The following is a 24,056-nucleotide window of genomic DNA, read 5'->3' as shown; positions in this document are numbered from 1 at the left end:
TTATAATTCTCAATAAAAGTTAGGCTGTATAGGGGGGCGTGGCCAGCTACTGATGTGAGAGGACGTGTGTGGCGATAGCTCCGGGCTGGCATCCTGCATTATATCCTCCTGACGGTACTGTACTCCGTGAAAGCTGCCAAAATTCCTTACCAGCTGCGTCGGAAGGAAGGACATCTTCCAAAAAAAAGATGAGCCCGCCTAAAGCGATGGACGCGGCGGAAAAACTGAAATCATATGCCCGCGTGGTGATCCAAGATGGCGCCGGCGGGTGCTCTGCTGGGCAGGCCGCGGCAGTGGCAGGGACATCCACCTCTGTTTCCTCGGAACAGGATGCGGGAATCACGCTGCAGGAGGCATCGGATAAGCTGCTGACAGCCATCCTTGAGACACGCACGACACTCACGGCTAAGATAGATGAGGTGAGAGTGGACGTGGGCCTATTGAGGCAGGATCTGCAGAATGTGCGGGAGAGTGACGGAGACGGAGGGCAGGATTTCGGCCTTGGAAGATCTCACTGCTAATATGCCTGCGGCTATACAAGATCTGCACCGTAAAGTGGATTTGTGGCGCCAGAAAGCCGACGATTTGGAAAATAGATTGCGCCGTAATAATCTCCGCATTGTGGGGTTGCCGGAGAGGGCAGAGGGGCAGAGATCGGGAGAGTTTGTGGAGAAATGGCTGAAGGAGACCTTCCCAGATGCATCATTCTCGCTGGCGTATGCGGTAGAAAGGGCGCACAGGGTCCCAGTACGATTACCACCTCCGGGTGCTCCCCCAAGACCTCTGCTTGCTCGGATGTTGAACTGCAAAGATCGGGATACGGTTCTGCTGGAAGCTCGGAAGGCCGGAGGGATCCGATTTGAAAATGCTTCTGTGTCCATATATCCGGATTTTTCTCCTGATTTGCAGAGACAGAGGGCGTCTTATGTTCCTATCAAGCGCCGACTACGGGACCTGCAGATTCCTTATTCGATGGCATATCCGGCTAGATTGCGGGTTGTGGATGGAGATAGAGCCATATTCTTTACGGATCCAACTGAGGCGGAAGAATGGCTTACGAGAAAGCATAGGCAATCTCCCCGAAGATGAGTGCTGTGGCTGTGCAGGATGGAAGTTGTGTCCGACATATGGAACTCATGGATACCCCATATTGCTTATATTACAGAAGTTCCAGTTGAAAGTATCCTTCTAAGATAATGATGTGATGATGTACCATATTATCTGCAACATGTTATGGAGGGCATGAGGCCCATGTTATAAGATGGGCAGTATAACCCCTTCCCCCTGCTTGCATTCTGGGCCCTAATGTCCAAGCCATTTTTTACATTTTTCCATTGTCACATTCGAAGAGCTGTAACTTTTTTATTTTTGCGTCGGCATAGCTGTATAAGGTCTTGTTTTTTGCGGGACGACTTTCAGTTTTTATTGGTACCATTTTAGAGTAGATGCGACTTTTTGATCACTTTTTATCAAATTTTTTTTAAGTCAGGATTAACAGAAAACAGCAATTTTTCCATTGTTTTTTATTTTATTTTTTACGGCGTTCACAGTGCGGGTTAAATAATGTAACAGCTTTATAGTCGGGGTCGTTACGGACGCGGCGATACCAAATATGTGTAACTTTTTTGCTTTATTGTAGTTTTTTTTAATAGTAAAGCATTTTGTAAGGGGAAAAGCTGGGTTTTTCATTTTTTTGTTTCACTTTTTTTTTTTTTATTAACTTTATTAAACTTTTTTACTTTTTTACTAGTCCCACCAGGGGACTTCACTATCCTCCGATCGCTATTATAATACACTGCAATACTTTTGTATTGCAGTGTATTACTGCCTGTCCGTTTAAAACGGACAGGCATCTGCTAGGTCATGCCTGCGGCATGATCTAGCAGGCATTCGCTCCAGGCAGACCTGGGGGTCTTTATTAGACCCCCGGCTGCCATAGAAGACACAGACACTCGGCGATTTTATCGCCGGGTGTCAGTGAGATGAGAGGGAGCTCCCTCCCTCTCTCCAAAACCACTCAGATGCGGTGCTCGCTATTGCGCACCGCATCTGAAGGGTTAAACGGGTGAGATCGATACTAATATCGATCTCACCCTGCAGAGCAGGGACGCCCCCAGCCCTCAGCTGCCTCTGGCAGCTGAGAGCAGGGAGATTTCACGGCTCCCTGCTCTGTTTACTTTATTCTACAGCAGCAACGTAGAATAGCGGCGCTCTAGAATAAAGCCCACTAATGACCGCCGTAAAAAGACGTATCGGCGGTCATTAAGGGGTTAAACCCCATAGTATCATCCTTATATGTTCTAAATAGAAGGGATGGGGGACCGATATTATGCGTCAGGTATTAAAATGTCTTTATAAATACCTGGGGATGCTGGCTCGGGGATGTGCTACACCTATACAGATAGTGTATTTACGGCAGAAATACGCTAGCCGTAGAAACTACCCCCTAGAGTATAGGCTACAAAGGTTAGCTCCTGTTGAGCAATGTTTGTTTTTGAAGGTGTTATGAAGGATATTGAGTCAACTCACATTACCGCAGAAAACGGTAATATTTTGGATATTGCACACCTACGAGTCAGGGAGGGTACTGTATACGGGACTGGGATAATTGTTACTCAGGAGTTGGGGGATAGGCTCCAGGGCAATGGTGCTCCAATATGTGTTAACAGTATGAAATGGCAGGATTACGGTTAATGTCCTGGAATGTCTGGGGAATGGGGTCTCCTGAAAAGAGGCATATGATATTCGCTACTGTGCGGGGACAGCGTCCACATATAACGTGTCTACAAGAAACACACATGACACCGGACACTGTGTCGAGTCTGAATAAGCCCTGGGTACAGTGGGCGGGACATGCTTCGCACACTTCGTACTCCAGAGGGGTGGCCATCTTAGTGCACGCAGAGCTCCGTTGGAAATTGCTACAATCCAATGTGGATCCGGAGGGGCGGTACATTTTTTTACATGCGGTCCTAGATGACTGCCCATATGTGATCCTGGGGGTGTATAATCCTCCACCAGCCTCATTGGCAATAATTCAGGAAGCCGTCCGATTTGTATCAGCACACCCGTGGGTTCGAGTGATCATGATGGGGGATCTCAACTTGGTTATGGACCCAGGTATAGATAGACTGCAGGGGAATGGGAGTAGAGGTCCTGGAAGCCCCACACAGCTGAGCCTGCTGGTAAAGGAAATGGGATGGATAGACTTGTGGAGGGTGACACATGAAGGGATCAGAGAGTTTACATGTCACACCTCGCAATACAACGCGCTGTCCAGAATTGATTATATATTTGGATCACATGCGGTTTTCCAGGAGGTAGATTCAGTGGATCATTTACTGAGGGGGATCTCGGATCATAGCCCGATCTTATTGACATTAAAAAGGCCACAGGTAGGCAGAAGGGGGATGGGTAAAATACACCCGTTTTGGCTTCAGCTCATCCAACAGAATGATCGCATACCGGAACAGTTATCAATATTTATAGAAGCGCATGCTCAGATGGAGAATCGGTCACTGGTGTGGGATACCCTCAAGGCCTATTTAAGGGGGTGTCTCCGATCCTCCATATCCTATGTAAAACGAGCTTCCGCCCTGCAGGAGGAGGACTTAGCATATCAATGTTCACAGGCGGAAGGGGCATTTGTTCAGGATCCCACACCAGCTAACCGGAATGCATGGCTGGATTTGGGTAGACAGTATCTACAGGTCCTGAGGGATAAGACATCGCGTAGTTTATTCTTTAGCAAACAATCTCATTTTGAATTGGGCAACCAATCGGGTAAAATTCTGGCACATATGGTACGGAACAGTTCTAGATCCCCCCCCGGTGATGGGTATAGCGGGGCCTGGAGATAGGATCTACACCTCCCCGGGAGAGATTCTCGAGCAATTTACACAGTTTTATGATCAGCTGTATGCGTCAAAAGTTGATTATAGGATGGAGGAGATGGAGAGCTATTTGGATGGAATATCGTTTCCTACATTGACAGCGGAGGGGGTGGCATCGCTTGAGGCTCCATTTTCGGTAGATGAGATTTTGGAGGGAATGGCTTCATTGGCTAAGGGGAAGGCTTCAGGGCCGGATGGTATTCCTCTGGAGGTATATCTACAGTATGGAGAGCTGCTGGCCCCCCAATTGCTGGCCCTGTTTGAACACAGATATCGGAATTCCGCTCTTCCGGAATCCATGTGTGACGCCACCATAATTGTGTTGCTGAAGCCAGACAAAAAATCAGATGAATGTGGTTCATATAGACCGATCTCGCTGCTGACAGTGGATTACAAAATCTTGACTAAGATGTTAGCTAACAGGCTCTGCAGAGTGATAAAAGAGATCATCCATTCAGACCAGTGCGGCTTTATACCTGGCAAGTCCACCTCAGAAAATATCAGGCGGGTACAGGTGGTGGCGCAGATTGGATGGGAGGAGCAGCAGGACTGGGCGGTGGCATCTCTGGACGCGGCAAAGGCATTTGACTCGGTAGAATGGCCTTATCTGCTGGCAGTGCTGCGAAGATTTGGGTTTGGGGAAGGATTTATTAATTGGGTTTCCTTGTTGTATAAATCTCCACGAGCGCAGGTGTTGGTGAATGGGGCCCTGTCCCCTTCCTTTGGCCTCCATAGGGGCACGAGGCAGGGGTGCCCACTTTCGCCACTTCTCTTCGCATTGGCCATTGAACCACTGGCTCTTAACATCAGGAGGGATCCTGCATATATGGGAATTAGAATAGGGGACAGAGAGGACCGGATAGGGTTATATGCGGACGATATGGCGTTGTTCATGGTGAACCCCAATGCCACCCTTCCCAGGGCCATTTCCCTCATTAATGTTTTTGGAAGATACTCAGGGTTACTAATTAATTGGTCTAAATCGTATCTGATGCCTTTGAGGCAGGATAACTGTGGATGGGGCACCCAATTTTGCGGACTGCCAGTAAGATCAGAGTTCAAGTACCTGGGGATTAATATTGCTAGAGATAGCTCTAGATCGTATGGGTTAAATGTAGCACCCTTGGTCACGTATCTAAGGGACAAAATACAGGTGTGGAAAGGCCTGCCTTTGTCAGTGGCAGGACGCGTCAATCTATTAAAAATGATAGTATTGCCAAAGTTCTTGTATGTGTTGGAGCACATGGATGTGTTGGTGCCTAAAAGGTTCTTTAAAATAATAAACTCGTTGTTCGCGCCGTTTGTGTGGGGGGGGGGGGAGATCTAAACTCAAGCTGTCGATTCTACAAAGACCTAAAGATGAGGCTGGGGCTGCGTTACCAGATGTTTTTCTATATTACTTGGCGGGTCAGCTCAGGTACTTGATCTCTTGGGTCTCCCCCCCCCCCCTAAAGACTAATGCTGAGTGCCATCTAGCCCGGGTACTGGGCTTAAAAACGTTGTGGCCGATACTGGAGCCGCATGATTTCAGACACCGTTCCCTGTTACCCTTACATAAGTTGGCTAGACGAGTCTGGCAACAGGCTAAAGATCTACTGGGGTGTGTGGGAGTGGTGGCGGAGAGCCCGCTGTGGGATAATCCGAGCTTTTCCCATCTGCATGGGTTGGTGAGGAAACGTTACTGGTCCTCTAGAGAGGTAGTTGCTATGTCACAACTGCTAACGGAAGAAGGGTTGGTTATGTCGGTGAGTGAGATTCGGGCAGCATTTAATATACCGCCAGGGGATGAATTATATTGCATACAGCTTTATCATGCTCTATTAGCACAATTCCCATTGAACTCCGTGACATACTCTAGCTGTGACTTGGTGGTGAGGTTGAACACGCCGTTTACAAGGGGTGTTGTTTCCCAAATTTATTCTTTTCTAATGGAGGCTAAAATGCGAATGGAGCCCCTGGGGGCGGAGGATAGGTGGCGTGCATTAATTCCACAACTCACAGCGGAGGATTGGAGGGAGGCGCAGGGCTCCCATCTGCTGGTTTCACCAGCTGCAAATAATAAACTAGTGCAACTGTTCATCATCCACCAATGTTATTTAACGCCCGTAAAGTTACATCGTATGGGAAGAATGGAGTCCTCACAATGTCATAGATGTGGAGAGATGCGGGCAGACTTTATACACCTAATGTGGGGTTGTCATTGGATTCTTCGCTTTTGGGAGGAGGTGGTTGCATTATTAACGGCAGTGATGGGGAGGACGATAACTTGCAGGCCGGAGGTGTGTTTACTGGGTCTGCTAAATGAGGAGCAATGGTCAATATATGAGAGGATCTTTCTCAGAGAAACACTATTTATGGCAAGAAAGGCGGTGGCCATGAGATGGATGGCGGATAGGACCCCGACAGTAGCGCAATGGCGTAAACTGGTCAATGACATGCTTCCATTTGAGAAAATAGTGTATAAACACCGGGGAAAACCAGCTAAATTTGATCTGATCTGGGAAGGTTGGTGCTCATCGAATCTCACTCACTGTACAGTCCAAGGGCTAACAGCTGCTCTGGCACAAGCTGGGGGTGGGAGAGGGTAAAAGAATCGGGAGGATGACACGTCCAGGTGCTTCAATGTATGATGTACGAGAGGATTGGGGCGTTGTGGTAGAATATTGAAATGCGGGAGTATTCCTATTCTCATGATGTACTGTAATAAAAGCCAGGTTGGATTGACTTGAGAATCCTGTATTATGTATATGTGGTCTGCGAACCACGGGTTATTATGATGGATACCTGCGAGTAATCCCTTTGTATATATTGATTCTGCTGACATATGTACTATTGAATGTATAATGTTCTCCTGATGTATGTGATGGTTTGACTCTGACAGTTACTTTTAATAAAACGAGTTTAAAAAGTTAGGCTGTATTATAAAAAGGGCTATTTAGGCGCTTTAGACATTTTAATACTAAAAGAACAGCTTATTTTCTCTGCTTCTGATATGCTAAATACAAAGAAAAAACGATTCTGTGGAAAGAATGGCACAGTGTGATTGCAGATTAACTCCATGCTAAAAACGGTATCAAATAACATGTTTAGTATGAGTGCAAATTGGAATTTGGATGAATTAGAAGATATGACATTCCAGGCAGAAAGAGATAGAAAAGACCCTAGAAGCTGGCAGGGATGTGTAATTCAAATAGACAGATGCAATGTGCTTGAGCACAGGTATCCCAATTTCCCAGCTACTACTTGAATAGTGGCTTTAAATAAAACGTAACTTTTAATATTGAACTTTAGAATTGAGGTGCCATGAGAGACGGTAAACGTACAACATTGAATTGGAATAAAAATATACTGAGTCGGTTAGCGTGGTATTAGAGATGTGAGAGGTATTAACATCTCATGGACGTAATGGGGCTCGTATGTACGGCAGCTGCAGACTGCCTGAAGAGCCTGTGTCCTCCGTGGGATAGAGTGCAAAAGCTAAACAGCGACTGAGTTAAATTTAAAAGAGCACTAGCCCCCCCGACATGTTTCACTGCTGAGCAGCGTCTTCAGGGGATAATTCGGGGCTATTACCGGCGCGTGCAGAAAATGCTTCCTGTTATAGTAGGGGAAACACCCATCGTGGGGTTCGTCATCCCCAGTGATAGCCAATAAGATTCACAGAGAGGGACGAGCCCTCATATTGTGTGATTGGCATGTCGGCTAGCCTATGTTGTGAGGCTGCCGTTCATCCATGCACCAGCTGTTTCCAGCGCATGCGCACTGTGGTGAAATCGGATGATAATGTTTTTCCCTTTCTACTGAGAGTGGGGACGGCTGTCATTATGTGGTGTCCGCAATTGCTGGGTAGAACACCACATATGCTGGTATATAACTTAGTGGCATAACGACATGGCTTGCCATACTAAATTTAGATGTAATCCTGATGTTCATAGTCTCGATGGGGAAGATGAGAATAAATCAAGACAGTAAGTTAGATAAGATGGCATATATAAAAGGAAGCAAAGGTTATGATCTATGTTGTACTGTGAGGCTATTATAAAGCTCCTAAAGGTGAGGTTGCAGTAATAAGTTAACTGTATATACAAGTAAAGTTTGTTGCATACAGTATATAAAAGATTGCATCACATCATAGTGTATTGTATACATATGGTTATCAAGGTTGAAGACTTGATATAATCCATGTTTTTGGATAGTTGGAATGGAAATTCATGGAGAATATTTATAAAAGATCCTATAAAGACATTTTTATAAAAACTTCTATAAGAAGGCGGCGAAAGTAAAGCCCTCATTTAGACCAATGGGGCTGAGAGATCCCAACCTATGTATCCAGCGTGCTTCTTCTTGTAACAGTTTTTTGTCTAAATTGCCAGCTCTAGGGCCCAATTTGACTTGGGTAATGCCCCAAAATTTCAGGACATTGGCATTTCCCTGGTGACAAGATCTAATATGTCTGGAGAGAGGGGTATCTTCTTGTGTGTTGATGGTACTCACATGCTTGGAGATTCTTCTCCTAAATTGTTGAATTGTCTTGCCAATATATAGTTTAGGGCATGGGCACTTGGCCGCGTATATAACACCGCTACTCTGGCAATTTATGAATTGTCTGATGGTGTACTGTTTGCCATCTACAGGGTTGTTAAAAACTTTGGTTTTTGGCATGAATGGACAGAATGTACATCTGCCGCATGGAAAAGAGCCCATAATGGGCGGTGGGAGCCAGGTGTTACGAGGATTAGACGTTTTGGTATAATGACTGTGTGTTAAGTATTCCCGAAGATTCTTCCCTCGTCGGTAAGTGATGCTGGGGTGGTCAGAGATAACCTCAGCCAAATCAGGATCAGCCCGTAAGATGGGCCAATGCTTCTGTAAGATGTTTGATATTGAAGAGGAACAAGTATCGAAATTACCTATACATCTGATGGTGGAAGGATATTTGTCCTTGTTGGTAACTGAATGTGTGTTGCCGTATAGAAGATCGTCCCTAGAGGCGGCTTTTGCTCGTGCATATGCCCTATGTAAGGTCTTTTTAGGATAGCCGCGTGCTATGAATTTTTGAAAGAGAGTGTGGCATTCTTGCTGAAAAGTTTGTTCGTCAGAGCAATTCCTCCTAGCTCTCAGGTATTGTCCTATAGGTATACCTTTTTTGAGTGCTGGTGGATGGAAGCTGCCCCAGTGAAGGAAGCTATTTGTGGCAGTTTCCTTGCGGTAAATGTTGGTATGGATACCTCCATCAGAATCCAGAGAGATCTGAAGATCAAGAAAATTAATTTGTTTGGTGTGTATTTGGTGAGTGAATTTCATCCCTATTGTGTTGTGGTTGAGAATGTCCATGAAATCAAGAAAAAGTGTTTCATCCCCGTCCCAAAAAACCAAAATATCATCTATATATCTTCCCCAGAATGAAATGTGACTAGTGAAAAAAAGTAGATCCTCGTTGAAAATTAACGTGTCTTCCCACCATCCCAAAAATAAATTGGCATAAGTGGGTGCACAAATTGTGCCCATGGCTGTGCCCTTAATTTGATGGTAGAATTTGCCATCAAAAAGAAAATAATTGTGTGTGAGTAAGAAATGAAGAAGTGATATTGTGAACTCATTGTGAGCATAGAATTGTGTGCCTTTTGTATTCAGAAAGTGTCTGACTGCTTTTAATCCAAATTCGTGCTTTATATTAGTGTAGAGTGACTCTACATCTATGGTGGCTATTAACGTGGTAGTGGAGACGTTGATCTCCTGGATTCTGGTGAGGGTATCTTTGGTAGCTGCCGTACATACGAGCCCCATTACGTCCATGAGATGTTAATACCTCTCACATCTCTAATACCACGCTAACCGACTCAGTATATTTTTATTACAATTCAATGTTGTACGTTTACCGTCTCTCATGGCACCTCAATTCTAAAGTTCAATATTAAAAGTTACGTTTTATTTAAAGCCACTATTCAAGTAGTAGCTGGGAAATTGGGATACCTGTGCTCAAGCACATTGCATCTGTCTATTTGAATTACACATCCCTGCCAGCTTCTAGGGTCTTTTCTATCTCAATCTAAATAATCAGGGTTAATCACCCTCATCTCGACCCTCCGTTTATTGCATTACGAAAATATTTCAATACCTAAGGAAATTCCTATAACTCCAACTTTGGAGTATGGCAAACTTTCTTGCTAGAAAACTTAATCCGGATGATCTTTCATCCGAGGCAGCGCTAGTATTTTCCACTGACAACATACCTCTGCACAAATTTGACGTACAAACAGCGTTTAGAGATATACAAAAAACGTACAAACAATACGTCCGGTCATGTTGGGAAATTACAAGTTTAGAAACGTATATCCAGCAAAAAATCATCTACAGAGGGTTACGTATTAATTTAATCCCCAACTCATACCGAAATGATAACATCTTTATTCAAGGTTGGGAACAATTATTAACTGATAGCTCACTACGTATGTTGCATTACCTGTTAGATTTTGAAAAAAGAGACTTTGGCAAAATTAGTGCACAACTGGAAAAGGAGATTAGTGATATACAAGCGTTTAACACAGAGCCAGAATTCGCAGACTGTGAAATAAAATTACAAAAAAATATAGAACATTTGCAAAAAGAAATTAAAGAAAGGAAACATCGCAAATATATAAGGGATCGTAGAGATTTTGACACAGGCCAAGCATACACCTATCGCAATCGTAACCCTCCCCTCCCTAATCGCACCTACAGAACCGAGGATTTTTCAGAATCCGACGTCTCGGGTACTGATGAACCGAGGCCACCTAATGGGGATAACAGATTAGGGGCAAAACGTAAGATTAGAACCAACAAATTCAATCCCTCTAAGAGAATATATACTACTTCTAATAAAACGAATACACAATGCTTTGGCCCCAGTGGACAACATACGACTGCTCCTACACCCTTTTCAGTATCCTCTTTTACACGCTCTTCGTCCGTACCCAAGACAAAAAATGTACCATCGACAATGAATATACCATCAACTCCATCCATAGCAGATGGCAGTGGGAGAATCATAGCTACGGCAATGAATACAAACTCTTTCCTTACATGTCCTCCAAATACGTTTCCTTTTTTAGGAGTACAGCAAACACCATGGAAGCAACCAACGTAGGGAACCAAATCTCTGATAACATGCAGATATGCAATTTGTCGTCCGTACAGCTAAATACCCACCAGCAAACACTCTTATGCAAGGGCCTTTCCTACACCCCTACCTTTGCTTTCGATGAGTTCACATGGACAAAAGACATCCATCTCTTTGCAAGGAAACTCGCCTTGCACAAATATTTTAAAACTAACACCAATACCCACCAGCTTGACCCCACAGAGCTCAGAACATTGCACGCTCTTGAGGATCTAGCGAATGAAAATGAATGTAGAGTGAGCACAGCCACTGGCCCATTTTCAACTTTGCGACCTAGATCACGCATGACCCCTCCTTTCACCCAGTTTGCACATATTGACATTTTTGTCAAGTTGGTGAGTGCTGAGCTTGGTAAACTTAAGACACAAAAAGCTGGTGTCAGGGATAACCTTAGCCAAATGGAGCAGACTGCTTTAGATGCACTTAGCAAAAACAACGAAATTGTATTAAAATCATCTGATAAAGGTGGCAATATTGTCGTTCTTGACAGAGATGACTATGTCTCCATGGTCTATAGACTTCTAAATGATGCATCAACTTATATCATCTTAGAAAAAAATCCCACAGAACGCTTCCTTGCAGAACTAAGACAGCTTCTGAACAAGGCCAAATCTGAAGAACTGATTACTCAAGACGAATATAAATTTCTATTCAACCCCACTCCAACCTTATCTACATTTTATGCAGTGCCCAAGGTTCACAAAAATACTATCCCCGTTCCCGGCAGACCCATTGTATCGGGTAACGACAACCTGACACAGGGAATAAGCGAATATGTTGATGAAATCTTGTCACCATTTGTCAGAGCATTACCATCCTTCTTGAAAGATACCAAAGATACCCTCACCAGAATCCAGGAGATCAACGTCTCCACTACCACGTTAATAGCCACCATAGATGTAGAGTCACTCTACACTAATATAAAGCACGAATTTGGATTAAAAGCAGTCAGACACTTTCTGAATACAAAAGGCACACAATTCTATGCTCACAATGAGTTCACAATATCACTTCTTCATTTCTTACTCACACACAATTATTTTCTTTTTGATGGCAAATTCTACCATCAAATTAAGGGCACAGCCATGGGCACAATTTGTGCACCCACTTATGCCAATTTATTTTTGGGATGGTGGGAAGACACGTTAATTTTCAACGAGGATCTACTTTTTTTCACTAGTCACATTTCATTCTGGGGAAGATATATAGATGATATTTTGGTTTTTTGGGACGGGGATGAAACACTTTTTCTTGATTTCATGGACATTCTCAACCACAACACAATAGGGATGAAATTCACTCACCAAATACACACCAAACAAATTAATTTTCTTGATCTTCAGATCTCTCTGGATTCTGATGGAGGTATCCATACCAACATTTACCGCAAGGAAACTGCCACAAATAGCTTCCTTCACTGGGGCAGCTTCCATCCACCAGCACTCAAAAAAGGTATACCTATAGGACAATACCTGAGAGCTAGGAGGAATTGCTCTGACGAACAAACTTTTCAGCAAGAATGCCACACTCTCTTTCAAAAATTCATAGCACGCGGCTATCCTAAAAAGACCTTACATAGGGCATATGCACGAGCAAAAGCCGCCTCTAGGGACGATCTTCTATACGGCAACACACATTCAGTTACCAACAAGGACAAATATCCTTCCACCATCAGATGTATAGGTAATTTCGATACTTGTTCCTCTTCAATATCAAACATCTTACAGAAGCATTGGCCCATCTTACGGGCTGATCCTGATTTGGCTGAGGTTATCTCTGACCACCCCAGCATCACTTACCGACGAGGGAAGAATCTTCGGGAATACTTAACACACAGTCATTATACCAAAACGTCTAATCCTCGTAACACCTGGCTCCCACCGCCCATTATGGGCTCTTTTCCATGCGGCAGATGTACATTCTGTCCATTCATGCCAAAAACCAAAGTTTTTAACAACCCTGTAGATGGCAAACAGTACACCATCAGACAATTCATAAATTGCCAGAGTAGCGGTGTTATATACGCGGCCAAGTGCCCATGCCCTAAACTATATATTGGCAAGACAATTCAACAATTTAGGAGAAGAATCTCCAAGCATGTGAGTACCATCAACACACAAGAAGATACCCCTCTCTCCAGACATATTAGATCTTGTCACCAGGGAAATGCCAATGTCCTGAAATTTTGGGGCATTACCCAAGTCAAATTGGGCCCTAGAGCTGGCAATTTAGACAAAAAACTGTTACAAGAAGAAGCACGCTGGATACATAGGTTGGGATCTCTCAGCCCCATTGGTCTAAATGAGGGCTTTACTTTCGCCGCCTTCTTATAGAAGTTTTTATAAAAATGTCTTTATAGGATCTTTTATAAATATTCTCCATGAATTTCCATTCCAACTATCCAAAAACATGGATTATATCAAGTCTTCAACCTTGATAACCATATGTATACAATACACTATGATGTGATGCAATCTTTTATATACTGTATGCAACAAACTTTACTTGTATATACAGTTAACTTATTACTGCAACCTCACCTTTAGGAGCTTTATAATAGCCTCACAGTACAACATAGATCATAACCTTTGGTTCCTTTTATATATGCCATCTTATCTAACTTACTGTCTTGATTTATTCTCATCTTCCCCATCGAGACTATGAACATCAGGATTACATCTAAATTTAGTATGGCAAGCCATGTCGTTATGCCACTAAGTTATATACCAGCATATGTGGTGTTCTACCCAGCAATTGCGGACACCACATAATGACAGCCGTCCCCACTCTCAGTAGAAAGGGAAAAACATTATCATCCGATTTCACCACAGTGCGCATGCGCTGGAAACAGCTGGTGCATGGATGAACGGCAGCCTCACAACATAGGCTAGCCGACATGCCAATCACACAATATGAGGGCTCGTCCCTCTCTGTGAATCTTATTGGCTATCACTGGGGATGACGAACCCCACGATGGGTGTTTCCCCTACTATAACAGGAAGCATTTTCTGCACGCGCCGGTAATAGCCCCGAATTATCCCCTGAAGACGCTGCTCAGCAGTGAAACATGTCGGGGGGGCTAGTGCTCTTTTAAATTTAACTCAGTTGCTGTTTAGCTTTTGCACTCTATCCCACGGAGGACACAGGCTCTTCAGGCAGTCTGCAGCTGCCGTACATACGAGCCCCATTACGTCCATGAGATGTTAATACCTCTCACATCTCTAATACCACGCTAACCGACTCAGTATATTTTTATTCCAATTCAATGTTGTACGTTTACCGTCTCTCATGGCACCTCAATTCTAAAGTTCAATATTCCAGGCAGAAAAGCACGCTTCCTCTTACATACTGTCATAATCTAAACTTGGACCACAAGGATCCGTGACAAGTACAGACATGTACATCAATTACTATACCTGTTTGGGTGAGAAGATGGCAGCATGAACTGAAATTCCACCACGCATGTGCCATCAAGGAGCTGATGGTGCTGCAAGCTATTTAATTCATAGGCAATATACCCCCTCCTCACATACACCTAGAATAATAGATTAGTATCAGAATACAAAAAACCTCTCATTCTAATTGTAATAGATTTACCCAGAGACAAGAGATAGATACTAATATCGATCTCACCTGGCAGAGCAGGGAGATTTGACAGCTCCCTGCTCTGTTTACTTATTCCGATGCCGCGACGTAAAAAGTCTATGGCATCGGAATAAGGCCCGTTAGTGACCGACGTAAAAAGACTATGGGCCGGTCACTAACGGGTTAAACATCTTATTTGCATACCTTAAAACCCCAAATGACTATATCCTTACCTCAAGTGCAGCCATCCGAACCACCTGGTTAATATGGTAGAAAAAAATTGGCAGCACATCAAAGATTGAGGTCTCTGACAATATCAGTTTCTGGGAAAAAATAAAAATAAAATACTCATCATAACTTTATGAACAGCCTGGATCCTAGTTACTTTATGCAGACATTTTACCTTATTCACACATTGCATCTAAAAATGGTGTGTTTTTTAGAGCTTGATAAATATTTTCAAACAGCAGTCAGTCCCTTATTTTTAGTGAGGTTGCTTCCCATTAGCCAATGGTGTTTTTTTGTTTTTTTTTAACACAATGCCATTTTCTATAGAAATCATTAACACAAACTTTTTTAGACCTTCAAAAGAAACCATTGTAAGCTACAAGTACATGAAAAAAAAACCATAATATTAAGTTTGACTTACCTTCAGGTTCTCTGGGCAAAACTGGTGTCCATACATATCTATGGCAGAGAGGAAAATTGATTCCACTTGGTTATGTCTCAGTTCATAGGAGGGAAGGTGAGAAGCAATCAGAACCTAGTGAAAGAGACACAGTCAATATTTGGGAAATCATGTACTAACTGAACTTTGTCTGTACAGCTGCATGATATCAAATGGCCACAACTTAGAAGTGATTCCTCATATTATTTCAGATATTCCGGACTCAGAATTTGCAATGGAACAATTCAACTTTCTCCAAGGGTATATGCGACACTAGGTAGTCATACCCTTACCGCAGACACTAGCTAATTCGGTTTTTAGCCTAGTGTTTTAGGGGGCAAACATGATTTGATACTCAGGTCTGCTGCTATTTTTTATTTTAGTTTTAATTATTTATTTTCTTTTCTTAGCCGCAGGTGGGTTTTCAGCATATTTACTGCCTATGTCAACACACCAGGCCGTCCTCTGCTATGTGTCTCCTTATCCACTGCAGGGGGGAAAAAACAAGAAAAATGCGTGCAGTCTTTGCATAGTGGTGCCAGGCTAGTAGGACGGATTTCAATTGATGGAAGTAAGACTTTCTTTATTCATATGGACATGGACTACGCGTTTCAGGACAGTACTAGTCCTTTCATCAGGTCACGTATACTTGACCTGATGAAGGGACTGGTATGGTCCTGAAATGCGTAGTCCATGTCCATATGAATAAAGAAAGTCTTACTTCCATCCATTGAAATTCGTCCTACTTGCCTGGCGCCGTTATCCAAAGAATGCATGCATTTTTCTTGTTTTTTCCCCCGCATTGGAATTCATCCCTATGATAAGGAGTCGTCCTTCTAGGGATCGCAGTAGGAAGCTGCCGGCACATATCGCCGCAACAGAGATCCACGACCGCTCATTCATCTGTGTTATGCCCACAACCAGTGAACAGACTGACTGCTGGGTCTTGTGGTACTAGACGAAAACCATCAAAAGTACGGATTGTGCTTTGAACAACCACCTTCTTCTCCCCCTATTTTGTCCATATACTTCCTTATCCACTGGTCACCTTAATTATATTTTCTGCTTCTGCAGTCGGAGTGTCAGTTTTCCACTATATCTGCGAGTTTACTGACGAGGTGACCTAGCGTGCACCCGAAAAAATCTGAGCGTATGTTCCGATCCCCCTAGATTTCTTATGCTGTCTGGGGCAGTGCTGTGAGTTAGGGGTTGTTTTTTATTGGGAAATGATGCCTTCTCTAGGGGCATTTCTATGGGTTTAGTACCTACTTACTCACTTGTTTCCGGTCTTTGCTTTGCCCCCCCCCCGGCCTGTCAGGTATTCCTTTTCAGCCTTTGGCTTCCCTCCCAGTGTCTGCTCTTAAAAGGAGGGGGGCATGGTTTGGAGGTGGGGCTTACTTCTTTACAATGCCATCATCCTCTCCCAACTGGCGCCATTTTCAAAACAGATTTGAAGGCTTCCACTCTGCTGAAACTTTGGGGCCATCCTTCTCCTTTCTTCATCTTCAGGCTTACACAGGTCCAAGGGTCTGGTAGGAAACCTTTTAGCTGTTTTGTTAGTTTGTTTCTTGTACTTCCCCAAGGGTTCATGCTCTTCTTCAGACATTGCGGCTTGTTTATTTTCTGTTTCCCTTTCTGTCATGTCTTCTCCTCAGGAGGATGTTAGTAAGCAGCATATACAGGTGGGCAAGGCTACCTTTTATGCCTGTGGCTATTGTGATATAAAGTTTACTTGCTGCCAGCCTACCTCTTGCTGCCGGCAGTGCTTGCTATCCAAAATCCCTTTGATTACTCCTTTCCTGAGGATGTGGCACCCTCTGAATAGGTGATGTCTTTTGCTTAGGCCCTAGAAGACATTTCCAGACTATCCCAGTCTTTGCTGCATTTGCCTTTCCAGATTTTGGATGAGCTCAGGGGCCCTCCTTCCTTTTCTTTGGATAATACTTAGTCTACCTTTCGCAGTAGATCCCTTAAGAGGAATAGAGGTGCCTTGGACAGTTCTCATTCCTTGTCAAGCGTTTTCCAGGGGGATCCCGTTGCAGTCTTCAATGATCATGTTGCCTCCACCGTGGATCAGTTTGTTTCCTCACGTGTCTTCTGACTCAGACTCAGAACATCGTAGTTGTTAGCTGCTATGCAGGCGTTAATACCTGCTCTAAGAGAAGCCTTGATAACATCTACCCTTCTAAGGAGGAAGCACCCTTACAGCTCTAGAGGCGCCACAAGCTATGCTTCCCAAACCATAGAGAATTTGAGAAATTATTAACCAATGAGTGGAAACAACCAGACAGACGTCTTGTTGTTTCCTTAACATGCAGATACTTTGTTTCCTTTTCAGGAGAATTTGGGATCATTGTTGTCTGTGTCTCCTTCTGTGGATCGAGGACCACTGCTATTCCTCTGGCTGAGGTGGCTTCTCTTAACGACACTCTTGACAAAAGGTTGGATTTTCAAGCTAAACCTGTTTTTGCGGCTTCAGATCCTGGTCTGCATCCGGCTTTTGCATCCGCCTGGTTGGTCAAGGCGGGCTCAGTGCGGGAGAAGCAGCTGCATTGCGGCATCCTAGCAGGAGCGCCACAGCTGGAGTTAGCTAAACTCGCTTCTCAGGTTATCCATGATTCAAAGTTTAATTTCGAGGCAGCCTATTTCAATGCTTGTACTTCAAGCGTTCAAGAAGGCCTTCCCTTTGTGGGTGGCAGACTTTTTGGTAAACATCTGGATGAGATTATTTCTGAGGCTACAGGAGGTAGGAGTTCTCTTTTACCATTAGAACCGCCCTCCCTGTACACCGCCTTCTCTCTGATTGCACCGTTTACATTCCCAATGTCTCCTCGTGGAGATAATTATTTTTTTTTTAGACTAGACAGGAGAATGAACCAAACCAACAACTTCAGGCAGCCATCTTTAATTCCTAGATTGTCTTGGCAGCTGCGGCCCAGGCCCTTCTTTAGCAAGATACCTTCAGCATGAAGGAGTCTCCTCACGGATGGCAGATGTATGAGTTGTGGACGATTTCTATCATTTCAGGAGACATGGGTCGCTCATGTGCACCATGCCTGGGTTGAAGAGGTGGTGTCTACGGGATACAAAATAGAACTTTTAGTTTCATGCCAGAAGATTTTCTCCCTTTACTTTGCGTTGTGCTCCAGAACAATCTTTTGTTTTTTCCCAGGCTCTTTGTTCCCTTCTCCTACGGAAGTTTATTGTCCCAGTTCCTTAGCTGGAACCATTTCAAGGGTACTTCTCGAATCTTCTTACAGTTCCCAAGGACGACGAATCTCTTCGTTCAATCCTGAACTTGAGGATGTCGAACCGCTTTGTTAACGTTCACAGATTTCGCATGGAATCCTTACGGTCGGTCAACACAGCGCTGAAACTGGGAGAAATCCTCTCTTCCATCGACAATAACTACATATTCCCATCGCAAGGACCCACCAATTTTTCCTTCATGCGGTGGGTTCTCTACATTTCCAATTTGTTTCTCTCCTTTTTGGGCTTTCCACGTCTCCTCGGGTCTTTATCAAAATCCTAGCGACACTAATGGCGCTTTTCTGTACGAAGGGAGTCAGGTCATCCCTTACATGGACAACTTTATTGGTGATGGCATCCTCCAGAAAGGAGAATCTTCACAGTCCCCAGATCTCTCTGGACACTTTAAGAAGATTCGGATGGATCATCAACAAGAAAAAATCCTCATTGGTCCCAATTCAGAACATGGAGTCTTTGGGAATGATACTCAACACCAGGACTGCAAGGGTCTTTCTTCCGGTGGACAAAGTTGCCTCCATTCGAACTGATGTGGCTCTTTTTTACACTAGGACACTGCTTTATCTATCTTTTTTTGCATGCGAGCGCTGGGCAGAAACAACCTTTCATATGCATATCCTTGCACGCTGGGACAAATCTCAGGACTTTCTGGAACAAATTGATTCTTCTTCTTCCCTTCAGTTGACACCTTTTGAAAGCCATTTCACTGCGTCTCTATTCCTGGAAGGTAGCTTTTCTGGTGGCTATCCCCTCCATCAGGCGGGTTTCGGAAACCTGCAGCCATGTCCTGCAAATCACCTTTTTGGTCATCTATAAGCATTAGGTGTTCTGACCTGTTCCGGTTTTTTGTACCGAATGTAGTCTATACGTTCCCTATTAATGTATATATTATTCTCCTCTCTTTTTGTCCCTCCCAATCTATTCGAGGGCTTTATACTGCTTGGATTTTTGTAAGAGCTGTCCGAATCTATCAGACTGCGAGGGAGTTGGTTTGGCGCTCTGATTCTTTTTCAGTTATTCTTGAAGGGCCACACAAGGGTTTGGCAGCATCTAAGGTCACTATTGTGTGTTGGATCCGGGCTGTGACATTGGAAATGGTCCAAGAGGCAAAGCTTCTCCCATTCGAGTAACTACATTCTACGAGGGCCGTTGGTGCCTCCTGGACGGTCAGACATCAAGCTTCAGTTGATCAGGTCTGTAAGGCTGCTACCTGGGCTTCTGAGCACACTTTCACTAAGTTTTACCAAGTTCATTCTTTGGCCTCTGCTATTGCCAATCTGGGTTTCAGTGTGTTGCAAGCAGCTGTGTGTAAGGATGTACATTTAACTTGTTTTTTCCCACCCCTTGGGATTGCTTTAGGACGTGCCATGGCGCTGTGTCCCCCAATGATTCTGTGTCCCACAATGTAACAAACAAGAAACAATATATTAATATTGATATTTTTTTGAGGGACAATTGTAGATTTTATAATGGCATTATTTAAAGTACCATAAAATATACTGGGAAGCTTTTATAAATAATTTTGTGGGGTGGAATGTAATAAAAACAGCAATTCCTCCATTGCTTTTTGGGTTAAGTATTTACGGTGTTCACCGTGCGGGATAATGTTATATTGTAATAGTTCAGACTTTTATGAACACAGCAATACCAATTATGTTTTTTTTTACTGTTCACATTACTATAGGGGAAAAATAGAAAAACAGGTTTTCTTTGAGCTTTAAATATATATTTTTTTAAATATTCCTAAAAACGTAACAATTTTTTCACTAGGGAACTTGAACATTAAATCGACTGCACCATACACTACAATACTTATGTACTGCAGTGTATTGTGCTTTTTGCCGTCTCCTATTAAAGCCCAGTTCCTGGCAGGGCTAAATAGGAGGACATAAGTAACAGTGAAAAAATGTGTGTCATCCAGCACTCGATCAAATAAAAATCAAAAGTTTATTTCAACGCTATGACCAAGAACCCTTTGGTTCGAAACGCGTAAGCGTCCTTCCTAGGAATGTTTTATCTTGTTTTAAACAGATGAAATAAACTTTTGATTTTTATTGGATCGAGTACTGGACGACGCACATTTTTTCACTGTTACTTATGACCTCACCTGCTACCTACGCAGAGATTGTAAAGGATCTGCCAGGCACAGCTTCTGTGTCAACGCCCATAGGTAATCAGTCTGCACCTGCTTCTATGTCTGTGAGACTGACTCCATCTTCCACCACTCAGGATGGCAGGCTTAGCAGTGGGAGAGCCTATCACAGCCTGGCCAAACGGAGCTAGCTCCCGCCCTCTGTCTATTTATACCTGCCTTTCCTGTTCCTCCTTGCTTGTGATTCTTCTCGTTTGGTTTCCTGGCCCTGCTGCAGCTTCTGAACTATTTGACCCTGCTTCATATTGACCCTGGCTTTCTGACTACTCTCCTGCTCTGCGTTTGGTACCTCGTACACTCCTGGTTTGACTCGGCTCGTTCACCACTCTTGTTGCTCATGGTGTTGCCGTGTGCAACTGCCCCATTTCCCTTTGCTTCTGTGTACCCTTGTCTGTTTGTCTGTCGTGCACTTATTGAGCGTAGGGACCGTCGCCCAGTTGTACCCCGTCGCCTAGGGCGGGTCGTTGCAAGTAGGCAGGGACTGAGTGGGGGGTAGATTAGGGCTCACTTGTCTGTTTCCCTACCCCCGTCATTACAGAGATCTTCTGTCCTGAGCACCGAATTGGATTTCAGCGTGGGGTCATTAACATTCTAAGTGCATGGTGAGCGGACCAACAATTTTTTTGTTTCCGTTTCTTAATAGGAAGACCTAAATGACATAACTGAGGGCCTTCATTAGGTTCCGAGGCTGCCATAACTGCACATCCGCACTCTGCAATCGCGCCCCCCTCTGTCTAACAGCTTAGATGTTGTGGTCAGCATCATGTTCAACATTTTGAATTCGGTACAAATACCCTCCATGATCCATTTGCTATTATTACACACCAGCTCTAAATATATGCATACAAAAGTTGCTTCTTGATGATGTGATTACAAGTACGTAAAATAACACTGTAAAAACTCCATAAGGTTTACATCTAAGATAGGAAATTCATGCCACATCTTACCTGCCGAGCCCTTAATGCAACCTTTGAGTGCTCAGTCTTACTCAGTTGAGTCAATTCATTAAGAATAGTCATTAGTTCATCTGTAACTGTAGGATCTCGACCACAAAGCTGATCCTGCAGTGCCAATTAAGAATATATTAGTAATTACTCCCCCCTCCCCACCTCATCCCACCCACTGCTCAACGTGAAAGTTTGCGTAGAAGAGATAGAAGACACATTGCAGAATCCTCCATAATCCATGAGTATTGCATCCCTTCATAGCTATAGTGAAGATAATACATGTCCGACAAAATAGTAAGGCAGTACACAGAGTTTCAGCAAAAATACAAAGTTAAGTTATGGATTCGATTAAACTACACATTAACACATCATATACATAATATAAAAAGGAGCGACAGACTAGAGGGATCTCCTATTTCCACCACTCGGTAGAACGTAATGTGTAAGGATTCCATCCATAACTAGAACAGTTGGAGCAAGACCCGGAGTGTCAAGCCAAGGGGAACATAGATCTTCAAAGCGTTTGATATTATACACATTTTTCCATTCGTAACAAAGTATTAACCCTAAATTTAAATTCTATTTTAGGGGGATCAGTATCCTTCCAGTGCGTGGCTATTATTTTACAAGCCTGATATAAGTGTCTCAGAACCGCTAGTCTCTGACCCTCCGTCACAAGCAGAGCAGATGTATATCCCAGAATACATACAATCGGGTCCAAAATCAATGGTGCACTGTCCGATAAGATCCACCACCCTTCTCCAAAAACTCCTAATCCGCCGGCAGCGCCATATAACATGCAGCAGGTCCGCTTCACCCACCGCACATCAATAACAGCAAGAGATCCCCCTATACCCCATCTTATAAAGGAGGAGCGGGGTCCTATACACTTTACGAATAAGAAAAAGCTGTGAGAGTCGATATTTCGCTGCGCGACGTGTTGGGAACGCATTCTAAGATGTCCTGCCAAATCTTCCCATCAATCTGCCCCAGATCTCTCTCCCATTGCTCTTTGAGAATAAGGGGCTGTGATTTAAGAGAGGAATCTAGATAATTACCTAAGTAGCTCCCGGCTGTGCTAGAACTGTCAAAAAAGGAGTTGTGTGGGGCTGGAGCCATCAGCATTACTCTATTCTGCTGCTCGTAAGCATGTCGTAGTTGCAGGTATTGAAAAAAACTAGTTTGAGCAAAGTCAAATTCTAATTGTAAATCTGCAAACGTACAGAACACACCATCACAAAACAGTTGATGGAGGACCCTGAGGCCTTTTCACCGCCAGTCATCAAACCCCTCCAATTGATCAAATTCTTTATAAGAAGTATTACGCCAAATGGGGGAATACGGAGTGTATCCCACCATTGTTTTAGCCTTGTCCCATACCTTCTATATCATAGCCAACATAAGGAACTCCGACCTCAACTCGCCTATCAGGCCAGATTCCAAAGCCACAAACAACTGTTTCCCGCCAGTCAAACGACTAATTAGTTTTCCCACTGATGTAGACTGTTCTGAGAGTAGCCCATTCTCTCGAACTCGGGTCCTGCATATAGTAGTTTCACCCAGGAGATAAATCCCTCACCAAAGCCTAGACACTGCAGAGTGGATCACAGATAGTTCCACTCCACGCTATCTAAGGCCTTTGCCACATCTAAAGAAGCCACCTCCCTGACCTCCCCTTCGCCCTGTGGCATCTGAAGATTAACAAATTGTCTGCGGAGATTCACAGCTGTTGACACGTTGGGCATAAAGCCCGCTTGATCTTGATGCACTACTGTTGTAACCACTTTAGAAAGCCGATTTGCCAAAATTTTGGCAAGGATTTTAACATCAACTATCAGAAGTGAGATAGGCCTGTATGACTCAGGTAGCCGGACATCCTTGTCAGGTTTAGGTATCACAACAATAATGGCATCATTCATCGAGTCTGGCAACCGGCCCGCCTCCAAAGCTGACTGATAAACCTGAAGTAGACGTGGGAGTAAAGGTTGAGTATAAGTCTTAAATACCTCAGCTGGCAACTCCTCCACACCAGGAGAGGTACTTGTGTTTTATAGTGGGGTTTTTGTAAATAAAATCTAAAGTGAAGTCTAAATTACAGACAAAGTACAGCAAATGTATCCAGTTTATTATCAAAATGGAAGCGTTTGACATTAGCTGTATAGCAAAAAAGTGCACATCAAACTAATTTGCTCTTAAAGACGACAAATGAATAATGTGGCTATCTAACTTTTACTGAATTTTGTTAAAACATTTGTAATTTGCGATATATACGCATAAAAACTTTTCATATACTAAAGTTGCATGCAATCTTTCATGTGTTTTTCACAATATGCATTTCCAACATTTTTTTTAAGACAGCAAATAAGTCCACCTATATAAGGTTTCC

At 43.6% G+C, this 24,056-nt stretch overlaps 1 protein-coding gene across 3 annotated transcripts in view; it reads right to left on the bottom strand.

Annotated features, from left to right (window-relative positions):
• Positions 1–24,056, bottom strand: part of ACACB (acetyl-CoA carboxylase beta) — a 251,264-nt gene that overhangs the window by 45,521 nt on the left and 181,687 nt on the right. For all 3 annotated transcript variants that reach the window (XM_075830496.1, XM_075830503.1, XM_075830512.1), the window contains 4 exons: positions 21,671–21,784; positions 15,287–15,400; positions 14,871–14,960; positions 14,469–14,587 (listed from right to left, as the gene is read on the bottom strand). In XM_075830496.1, coding sequence (XP_075686611.1) covers positions 14,469–14,587; positions 14,871–14,960; positions 15,287–15,400; positions 21,671–21,784 — 437 coding nt within the window. The remainder of the gene's footprint in view (positions 1–14,468; positions 14,588–14,870; positions 14,961–15,286; positions 15,401–21,670; positions 21,785–24,056) is intronic.

Source organism: Rhinoderma darwinii, chromosome 1, assembly GCF_050947455.1.
Source record: "Rhinoderma darwinii isolate aRhiDar2 chromosome 1, aRhiDar2.hap1, whole genome shotgun sequence".
NCBI lineage: Eukaryota > Metazoa > Chordata > Amphibia > Anura > Rhinodermatidae > Rhinoderma > Rhinoderma darwinii.
Note: the sequence above shows the minus strand (reverse complement) of the source record. Positions and strands in the feature narration are given on the sequence as shown.